Below are 11,638 nucleotides of genomic sequence, written 5' to 3'. Positions count from 1 at the left end.
TGTCATTTTGTATTCATTGAGTTTATTAATCAATTAGAAAATGGTTCTAGTCGAATAATCATTAAATATCTCTTTAAATCTTGATCAATCAATATACTTCTGTAAAGAAACAAAACTCGTGTTGTGGTTCTTTCATATGAGGCTTTGGTAAATGAAATGACTTAGTTTACAAAGATTTTACCCCTCTCAAAATCTTATTATTTAAATGTTCAATAATTTCAGTATACAGTTTCCATTATTATCATTATATCTATTAACATGATAAAAAGTTTGTTATTTCAGGCATTATTACAAACGTATGATGTAATAGCTCAAGAAGTTTATGGCCCTGAAGCTATTTGTGTCACTCCACCACCATTGTCATCATTTTTAAATGGTGATGAAGATGATCATATGGAATCAGATACAGATCAACCACAAGTAACACGTGTACGTCTGGTACAATTTCAAAAGAGTACAGATGAACCAATGGTAAGAAATTAAAAGAGATAATCTTCATTTATAAACAAATTCAATCTTTAAAACTAATAAAACTCTCTGGTGGAGGATATTTGTAGCTGAGGTGGATGATTTTGATAGAGTTTTGTTCTCTGAGCTGGATAGTTTGGTCGTGAAGATTTCATCGTTCTTCTGAACGACATCATCAGCACAAACTTCAACGTCAAGGTGTACAGGACAAACAGTGAAACGCATAAAGCGAAATTCAAACACTTCACTTCCATCTGAAGTTTGTGCTGAAATATTCATTCTAGACATCACTACGCATTAGGGTGCGCCACTGCCCGTGTGCCCAAACCGAAACTGATGATTTCCTTAAGGGGCCACAACCGGAGCCTTCGACCCAAAGATTTGATCCATAAGGCGATGGAGAGACGTCAGGAGATGCAGTCTCATGGTAGCCAGTGACCAACAATAGGATCCTTCAGGATACTGGAGCCCATGTGCACCATTGGTTTGAAATCAGGGTTTTCTGACTTTCCTAGGTGAATCCATCATATTCACCGACCCGGTTAAAGTGCCGGACATACAATTTCGTAAATAGCATCATCGCCGTGAGAAGGCAGTGAGTAGGATTTCGCTAGCAGTGGTTGTGTGCACGTGGCCTTGTGAGAGCATTTCAAGAGGAAGAGCTGAGTTTCCCCACTCTCGGCCGTATCAAAGCATAAATCGAATGATTTATGAGGCTCATATCTATTTGGTGTCTCCTTGTACCAATATTTATATGTTTAGATAATTAAATAAATAAACGCATTACGGTTAAGTAATGGCTATTCATAAATTTTGCATTTCACAAATACATGTCGATTGAAAAGATTTCAAAAAGTTTTAACACTGAACTTTTACCACTCAAAATTTCTAGTTCTATAGATTTTAAGTTTGATATATGTAAGCTGAAAGTTCCCATTTTTCAACACTTTTGATAAAAAATAAATCATTGATCTTGACTCATAATTTATCAGTTATATAATATACCCTGGTGGGCCAGGGTAATTTTACATTGGTTTTCAGGGGAACCAGACACCATCCGGACTTTCACGTGACAACCCAAACAGAACAGCTCAACCCCGTTTAGCAGGAGAAACAGATACCGTATAGGCTTTAACGCTACAATCTGAATAGCACAGCACAATCCCGTGGCGCAACCACACAGGTATCAAGCACCCTGTCTTCAGCACCGGGTTGGGCACCCAGGCAGTATCACAGCCCTCACACATATTGAATGAGATCTGTGTGGCGCATATGTATTTGGTGTCTCCTTGTACCAATATCTATGTGTTAAATAAATAAATAAAAAAGTAAATAAATAATCTTGCATTAACAACTTTGTCAAACGTGTAATCACCAACTAACTTTATAAAACTTTTTTTAATTAGTACTTCATGACAAGTTTTATTTCACGTTTACAAATGTTTAGAAAGAAGAAAGAGCATAAGTGTTAGGTCCCGATAAACATGATGATTGGTAACTTTGAAATCCTTTTATGAACCAATACTAAACGTATATTTTTATCGTATAATTGTTAAATAACTAAACAATTCATAATCATATTCCTCTTATTATAAACTTTATTTTGACCTAAAGACTACTGTTATACGACTTACTGTTATACCCAGTCTATTAATTATTATCTCCCATATTCACAGCTACATTTGGCCAAATTTTGTACAAATGTTATTTTCTATTTTATGCTACGTTGTGGTCTGTTTGATTAGTATATAAACTCAGTATGTTTGAAATATAACGATTCATCTTGCAGAGGCTGTGACTGGTGTTCTGGACTTAACTGACTGGGCTAGGCAACAAGCAGGACCAATAAGGACTCTAGGCTGCTCGCACGTGTTTTACGCGTCCTTGGTCCGATCGGTTATTCGCTACTTCTGATTGGCGGCTTTGAGCCATAACAATAAGTTACATTTTCATCTTCCGTAGAGCTTTACAATGCCTGATTACATTTCAAACAAATATCAACATTCAATAATATGATTTGACAATAACATGGATATTTTGAAAGCATAAATTGTACTTCATTTTTTTGTAATTTAATATCACACCTATGAAGAAGTTAGTTCTATCACTAAGAGTCCAACATAAGAATAATGACTTATACTTTTGGATCAAGCCAATATCAACACGCCAACATCCGTTTGTATGATCTTTTATATCATCAAATGGCTAAAATACACACACATACACACTTACCTCTACTTTGTGTACTTGTTACAGTGACTTCATTGAAATGATTATTATTTCATGATCTGATTGAAATGAAAAACCCTTAAATCCCATTTACCACAACTTTTCCATTGATTATTTAAGGTCAATTGTTTTATTTTCCTTCAACAATTTATTTTGCTGTAATTCAAGGTTATGTGAACAATATTTAATCGGTAATATTTGTCCCTACAAGAGCTTTCCTCTCTCTCTTTCTCTCGAGACAGTAAACGTTTTCGTACAAAAACTAGTTCATATTTTTTTCTGTGTGTGTACCAATGAGCTTTTTGGGATTATTAATGATACTTGTGTAAATGTTATCATTGTATTAGATTTGTAGTAGAAGTAACTGTTGTCGCTTGCTCATACCCCCCCTCGAAAATGAATCTATACCCCTCTTCAACGTTTATGCGAATAGTTGACTGAAATAGTGGTGGGTTAAGCAAAAGCCAGCAAATTAAAATGTAATATCAGTTCATGAAGTCATCGACTGTTAATCCTAGACGTGTTGGCTTCCTTTTGATAACTACGATCAATGGTTGGTGACGTTGGTTGAAATGGCTACAAATTATCCACATTTGTTTACATGAATTCACTTTTTATCTTTCTGTCAATTTTGAGTTTCAGTATTTCTTGTTACACACCTTGTCATTCTTTCTTCGGGAACCAAAGTCTCAATGTCCAATCTTTCCTACCATTATTCTTACTGTATCACATAGATCTGTTTTGTTACTCATCTTCCTAAATTTCTATCGTTATATTGATGTGGTATAGGAACTTGGGTTAATCGACGAAGCTTTATGCAATTTGACAAACTTAATTAATCAAGTACATAACTTAGTCAGTAGAATTGTATGGAAATGCCGAATATCTCTGCGTCTTCCAATGACTTTTATCTCGGATGATCACTTAATCAGATGTAAGTTGAAAATGCAAAGATATGAAAATGACGAAAACTTTAAAATAACACTGGCGGACTGCTTGAATACTTGGGCTACCTGTTACTGTCATACAGATATTTCAACAAGTTATATGTTTTTGTTTGTTTTATCACATAATTATGTCTACTAATCGCATAACCTATTCATCTGCATTTATGAAAACGTTTACAACCTTTCTCTGTACAAGTTGCAAAATAGTGCAATCCGAAACATCGTGGTGTTAGGCAATATGCATTAGAATGAATGTACGTTATTCAGATGTCGTTTCCTTACTTGCTACTATCACTCGATATTTATCTCAGGATCGATCAAGAAATAAGAAGATGAAACCTGTTGAAATACTTTGCTTGAAACTCTTTATTATACGAAAAATATAATATTGAATAAGGTCATTAATAATAATAAAGGAATAATCAGTTTTGATTGTGGAGATTGTTGAGTTTCGATTGAGACCAGAAATCGATCAATTTTAGACCACCTTTGAATACCTGGAAGCATTGGACGCCCTTTCAACCTAGTAAGGGATGCGCATTGCTGAGAAGTCTAATACTAGGACGAAATGACCGTCCAGTACTTTCTGGTTTTCAATGATGATCTAACATTGTTCGATTCATGATATCAATAAAAAATAATACAGAAACTGTTAGAAATATAACTAAATTTGAAAAAACTACGCTCGAACTTCAAGTGTACGTTGGTAATTTTTTTCTTGCTAAAATGCTAATAAAATATTCATAATAAAAGCCAATTGAATCGGTAAATTCAACTTACTTACCTCCTTACGGCTGTTGCTCCCCGTGGATGAGCATAGGCCGCCAAACAGCACTCTCCATTCAACCACCTCCAGCTCTTTCCAGTTCTTATTCATCCTCTTCATATCTGATTCTATTTCCCGATTTAATGTATTCTTTGACCTTCCTCTTTTTCCCTTCTCTTCACGATTCCAAGTTAGGGCTTGTCTCGTGATGCAGTTTGGTGATTTCCTCAAAGTATGTCCTATCCATTTCCACCGTCGTTTCCTTATTTTTTCGTTAAACCAATCTTATTTACTTATGAGTAATCAGATATTTTATACTTAATTTTCTATTCAAAGCGTAATGCTCGTGGAAATGTGAGTTTGAAAATTATTCCCAGTTATAGAACACATCCATTACAATGTGAAGTAAGTGGTTATTTTTAAATGAATGATTGAATATGTAAAATTCATTACGAATATCAAAACTTTGTTTGATTTGTTATAATAAAATTTTCAGCAAGACTATATAAGATATAAGATATAAGATAACGAGTCACGAATTTTTGGCGCGAGATTCATCCATCCATTTGAATAAATAGAGTTTTGGTATTATAGCTGATGTCAGTTCGTGATGTAAATCCTAAATCTAATTTCTAACACAAACCATCAATTGTGCATGAGAATTCTAACTGCTTTATAACTGTCATTTAGTCCTAATCTGTAGGTGTTCACGTTCATGGTGTCACTTCAGTATCTCTCAAAGGTCGTCCATAAATTATAGTTTCAACATATTTTCTACAATGATGTCGTAATCTGTCTTAAGTAGAATGGTCAAGTTTACAGTTTGTGTTCTTCAAAGCTTTTGATGAATAAGTGAATTTTAAAGTTTTCTTTCTCATATCTTCAGCAAAGGTTGAATGTTATACGTAGAGATAAAAAACAATGGACTTTTAACCAAGTGAAACATAACAAAGTGAATTGTGGATAATGAATTTTTTTATTTTTCACCTAATAGACTGTACTAATTCGATTTTGTTGACAGTATTCTTTGTCTATTTACAATTCCTTAGATTTGATCGATTTAAAATTACAAGTATTATATGTTTAATTGATCTTTGAGTCAAGACCAGTATCTTAATTGTGTAGTGATATAGTACTGATCGAATTCTATTGTGATCAAACTGCAATGTCACCATTGATTTAAGTGACTCAATGTTATATAAACTGAGTTGAAATGTCAGAAAATATCCATTATCCAAGATTGTGAATACGCTTTGCTAAAGATTGTCATCTGACATGAAACTGAAGCCCAGAGTTTTCTTACATTTTATTACAACCATCCACCAACTCAATAATATGATATGTGTTTATAAATTCCCGACCGTTGTTGCTACCTTGACGTGGTGGTCTGGCTTGCCTATCAGGATGAAGCAACCGAGCTATATTGGCTGGAACAACCGTTCCTCTAGGTCCTACCATGTCAGACAGGTCAGTTGAAGGGCGGTAAAACTATAAGCAACAAACCTAAGGTCCGGAGGCGAAGTCGTACTGCTGACTGTACAGAGGTGTGACAGCGATGCTACCTTCCCAAATGGAGGAGTGGGGTTAGAAAAGGTCGACCCTAAAAATGCACACCTCGCCTTATCCCACGGATATCTGTCTCTGGCGGTAATGGTCTCAGCAAGTACGGAGCTAACACAAAAATTACCCATAAAAAGGTCGTGTGTGACCGACCTTAAGCAGTTGTCCCTTGAGCACTGTGGTCACGCTGTCAGGTCACTAAGACCACCACTAATCTAATTTCCTTTTCAGGCACCTCCAGAACAACCCTTCCATGGTGTGGGCAACCGGGAAGTGATAACCGCCCTCAAACCACTAACAGCACTCAAGACCACTGACTGACTGACTGTATATAAATTAAAAATATGACAGATCGATTACTTGGTTATCTTATCTTTTATAGACTACTCAAAACGTAATATACTTTTGAAAATGAATTCATCATTAGACTATTGTGTTATTTCAGAAGGGGGTTTACGGAGATTGTAATAATTTCAATAATTGAAATCATAAGTCAATTGATATTGTGTTATTTCTTTGTTAAGAAATATGGCAGATCATCAAAAAGATTCAGTAGGTTATCCCATAACAAAAGTTTACCACGAATGAAAACTAGTCGATTAACATTAATGTCAAGATTGGACATGATCATTTTAAATAAATGGAGCATTAGATAAGAATTTAAATATAAATGTATTTCCTTGTTATATTCCAATGAGGAGGAAAATGAATACAGTGACTGGTCATACAAATTCACCTTGACCAAGAATAACTTAACATTGACCTATTCAGACCTAATATGATTTTGATTGTACTGAAAAACAAATAAACTATTCTGCATTATTTCCTTTGTACTACTTACACTTGTGTTTATTTAATGTTAGTTATTTTATTTACTCTGAAGAAATGGTTTACATTCGGTTACAAAACGTCGTCAGTAAATGTTACGTCCCGATCTGCATAATGTATGGTAACTTTTGTGATCCATCTATGGATCAATACTATATGTACATTTTCATCGTATAATTGTTGAATAAGTAAAGTATGCATATTCATGTCTCTCTTGTCATGAGCTTTATTTTGACCTATGAACCATTATTATACGATTTACCATTCTTGAATTATGCCCTGTCTATTAGTCACTGCCTCCCACTTTTGGCCAAATCTTGTACAAATGTGTATTTTCTATTTATTGGTACGTTGTGGTCTATTTGATTGGTATATAAACTCAGTATGTTTTAAATATAATGATTCATATTGCAGACGCTGAGATTGATGTTGTGAACTTAACTGGCTGGGCTAGGCGGAAAGCAGGACCAAGCAGGACACTAGACTGCTCATACAGGTTCACGCGTCATTGATTTGATTGATAAGCCACTGCTCTCTAAACGGCAGTCACAAGTTAAAACAGAAATATAATGAAAATATATTTATTATTTTTTTTGTCATGTTATTAATTAGAATGAATAGACATTTATCATTTTGACTTTCATTGTTCAGTGTAGTTAATAAATAGCTGTGCTTCTAGAGGTAAATATTGATTTTTGAAGGTGAATTGTTACCACACTTATTATCAAATACATAGAACTGAACTTGTATTAAACGTTTTTTTAAACTTGGGAATCGGGTACTACAACTCTTTTTTTTCTCGGATTGATCAACTGTGTAATAACTAACATCCTATTTAGTCTCCAATGTTGGTCGATTTTTACAGAAGGTCAGTTACATCCTGAATAGCTCAGTAATGATGCCTTCAAATGAGATAGCGGATGTAATGGGTTCATACTTTAAAACGTACATTAACATGATACTTAAATTCAAAGTTTTCTTGTGATTACCTCCAGTTACGGAAAACTTACTGGAATTTTATGTATAACTATTGGAAACTGAGATACATTTGGTAGCTGTAGTTTTTAGTTTCTACGATTCTAGAGAACTTTAAACTCACAGCTTCATATTCATAGAGAGGATCTATGAATCTGTAAGGTTTAATGTCATCTATTATCATGAATGAATGAATGAATAACTAATCAATCTCATAGAATATAAATGTAAAGATTCCTTGAAGTTAGTCATTTCACTCTGTCAAGAAAATGAACTTCAACCGATGAATAAAATTCTTTTGAAAAAAATACATTTTAAAGCCCGTTAAATTATATATATTTTCTTTTGTTTAGATCTATGTTCGTGCAATGTTTGATTATAGTCCTGAAAATGATGATTTAATACCATGTACTCAAGCTGGTATACATTTTCATATTGGTGATATATTACAAATTATTAGTAAAGATGATCATTATTGGTGGCAAGTAAGAAATAGATATTCATTATAATCATTTATCATATACTCATTTAAAATGAAAGCACTGGAAGGCCGTTTCGTTCTATTGTGGGACTCCTCAGCAGTGCGCAAACCAGTAGGTCCTGGGTTCAAATCCCGAGATCGTGGATGCGCACTGCCCAGGAATGTCACAATAGGACGGAACGACCATCCAGTGCTTCCAGGTTTTCCATGGTGGTCTGGCTTCAACTGAATCATGATCTTAACCATTGAAATTACTATAATATCCACAAAACTCATGTGATATAAATCAATAATAATCTGTAATTAAAGGTCTTAGACATGAATGTGAACAATGTTAAGGTTAAACTCAGTGTATTTGGGAAAAATGAAAAAAATCTGTTTAGGAAGCTGTCACACTCCACCTACTGAAATGGTTAACACATGTATATTATGTTTCTCTAATCAAAATCTATCTCGATGTACGTTATTTCTTAGTGTAGACACAGGTCGGAAGAAAGCTGGGGACGGTCAAATTAAAACGTAGAATCAGTTCATGAAGCCATGAATATGATTGTGTTCACATTTCTTTAATTCTGACATTGTATCTTGTTACATTCTTTCCTTGTTATGTCAGTCTAAGGTGTAGACAACATATAGACTAATACATTTATCTACCATATCTTACAATGCTAATATGTGTATCTGTCATTAAATTTATCATATAATTTAACTGTTTTTAATGATACTAAGGAAACCTTTTATATATTCTTTGTTAGTGATTGAATCTATGACTAATATATTTCTTAACAGTTGTATTCACAAGTTGAACTAAGCTAGACCTGGAAGCACTGGATGACCTTTTCGTTCTAGTGTGGGACTCTTAAACAGTTCTCATCCACGATGCCGCACGCGAGACCTGAACACAGGACCTTCGGTCTCGCGCGCGTACACTTAACTTGTAGGCCACCGATCCAGCATCCAAAGGTGTTATTGTCTATCATCAATCGATCTCACAACCGACACAGTTTATTCTTCAATGATGATCTAGTTTAGATCGACTCGTGAATTCAACTATTGAAATACTACAATCTCCAGAAATCCCTATACTTATAATGTGTTTCTATATTTGAAGAATGTGTAGATATTTTCATTCAAATTTATCAACTCATTTGTTTTTATGTGAAAATAGTTTCATTATGATCATGTGTATAATTGAATTGTGTTTTACAATGAGAACCCCAAACACTTGTTTCATTCTATTTGAAAGATTTGTCATCTGAATGTATTTGTGACCTCAATGTTAATACAGTCAGATTGATAGTTTAAACCCCGGTACTTATTTCTTCAAATTCTACCATTAAGCTATTGATTCATAGTGCTCACTCATTTGTTTAATGGATTCATAATGTATTCATAAAACCTTATGCTATTCCATCTTTTTGATATTTTGTACTGGAATTGTCCGGTTCCTGTTGAGATTGATTTACTTTATTTGAAAGCTTCGATTTAACTTGCGAATTACTAGCTTGTAGTGTGTTTAGATTATTGTTGGCAGTAAGGTAATACAAACCCCTACCAATAGTTATAGAGCTATTAAATTTAGACAGACGATCAGTAATTTGTCTATCATAACGCCTTTAAATGTCCTTGTACGGCCAAGAGTGGGGAGAGTCAGCTCTCCCTCTCTAAATGCTCTCACATGACCACATGCATACAACTGCTGACAGGGAAGTTCTACTCAATGCCTCCTTGAGGCCACGCTGTTAGTTACGACCTTGAAAGGACAAAAAGCGAATGTCCAGCGCTTGAACCGGGTTAGTGGACAAGGAGAGCCCACGTAGGGAAGTTGGAAAACCCTGATTCCAAACCAGTGGTGCACATGGGCTCCAGTACCCCGAGGGAACAAATAGTGGTCACTGGCTACCATGGGACTGCATCTCCTGACGTTGCTCCACTGCCTTGTGGATCGGATCTTTGGATCAAAAGCTCCGGGTGTGGCTTCCTAAGAAAACCACCTGGTTCGATTTGGGCACCCAGGCAGTATCACAGCCCTCACACAAATTGAATGATTTATGTGATGTATATCTATTTAATGCTTCCTTGTACTAATGTTTATGTGTTTAAATAATAAATAATAATAATAATAATGTCTGTCATATCATTTGGTTTTATTAATTAAAATGTTCAGTGTGAAGCTACTAAGCCAAGTTACAGAGACTCTATACTACTACGTTGTATTGATTGTCGAGTAGTTTACAAAATCGGGCCAGTTAATAATTGCCACTTTCGTTAAAATTTTGGAAGCTGTTTTAGATAATCATGTTTCTTGTATAAACATTTTTGAACGTTCGAATTACTTCTCAATTCCTTGTGTATAGTTTGCAAATAAATCCTAACAAGCGCAAAACGTAGGTCATAGTCTACAGAAATCTCATTGAAAACCTTTCGTGATTTGTGACGTTATAAGAGAATAGGCAAGTAGTACCATCGTACATATTTAATTGTTGTTGAGAAAAAAGGATTAGAACTATAGAAAAAAAAGAAGAGTTGTACATTTTGATTTTGCACGTAAATTTCTTTGGGGTAACGTGTTCAAAGTTGATGAGTTACCCCTCTTAAAATCCATATTGGATAATCTTCTGAATGTTTATTATTATCTTTTAAATTATATCTACACATAAACACCGTTCTTTTTTTATTTGGTTCAGGCTCGTTTATGGGGTTCGGATTGTCAAGCACCAGCGGGGTTAATTCCTAGTCCAGAACTTCAAGAATGGCATATGGCAAATAAGGCAGCTGAATTATCACATGAAATGGGTATTACACATTGTGGTGCATGGTTTAAACGTCGTAAACGTCATTTTAAAGATAAATACAAAAATAGACATTCAGCTATTTATGATCAATTAGATTTAGTTACTTATGAAGAAGTTGTCAGATTACCACAATTTCGTCGTAGAACATTAGTATTACTTGGTGCACATGGTGTTGGACGACGTCATATTAAAAATTGTTTAATTCAATCATCACCTGATAAATCTGCATATCCTATTCCTCGTGAGTTATAAATACATAATGATAGAAGTTAATCGTATTTTATAATTTTTCATAAGCTAATTGTTTACTGAATAAAATGATTGCGAACAACAATCCAATAATAATTAATGGTGAAACTGTGGAAGACGTAGATTCCTTCACGTACCTGGGAAGCATCATCGATGAACAAGGAAGATCAGATGCTGACGTATAGGCAAGGATTGGCAAAGCAAGGGCCGCATCTCTACCATTGAAGAACATATGGAACTCAAAACAACTATCTATCAACCAATATCAAAGTGAGAACTTCCAAAACGAACGTCAAGGCAGTCCTACTGTACGGAGCTGAAACTTGAAAAACTACTACAA

General features: G+C 34.6%; 1 protein-coding gene across 1 annotated transcript in view; it reads left to right on the top strand.

Annotated features, from left to right (window-relative positions):
- Window positions 1-258: 258 nt before the first annotated feature.
- Window positions 259-11,638, top strand: part of MS3_00010720 (uncharacterized protein) — a gene marked incomplete at both ends in the record, with an annotated part of 54,913 nt that continues 43,533 nt past the window's right edge. Inside the window, 4 exons of the mRNA XM_051219114.1 lie at window positions 259-471; window positions 4,747-4,815; window positions 8,127-8,258; window positions 10,942-11,290. Coding sequence (XP_051067287.1) covers window positions 259-471; window positions 4,747-4,815; window positions 8,127-8,258; window positions 10,942-11,290 — 763 coding nt within the window. The remainder of the gene's footprint in view (window positions 472-4,746; window positions 4,816-8,126; window positions 8,259-10,941; window positions 11,291-11,638) is intronic.

Source organism: Schistosoma haematobium, chromosome 2 (genome assembly GCF_000699445.3).
Source record: "Schistosoma haematobium chromosome 2, whole genome shotgun sequence".
Classification (NCBI taxonomy): Eukaryota; Metazoa; Platyhelminthes; class Trematoda; order Strigeidida; family Schistosomatidae; genus Schistosoma; species Schistosoma haematobium.
Note: the sequence above shows the minus strand (reverse complement) of the source record. Positions and strands in the feature narration are given on the sequence as shown.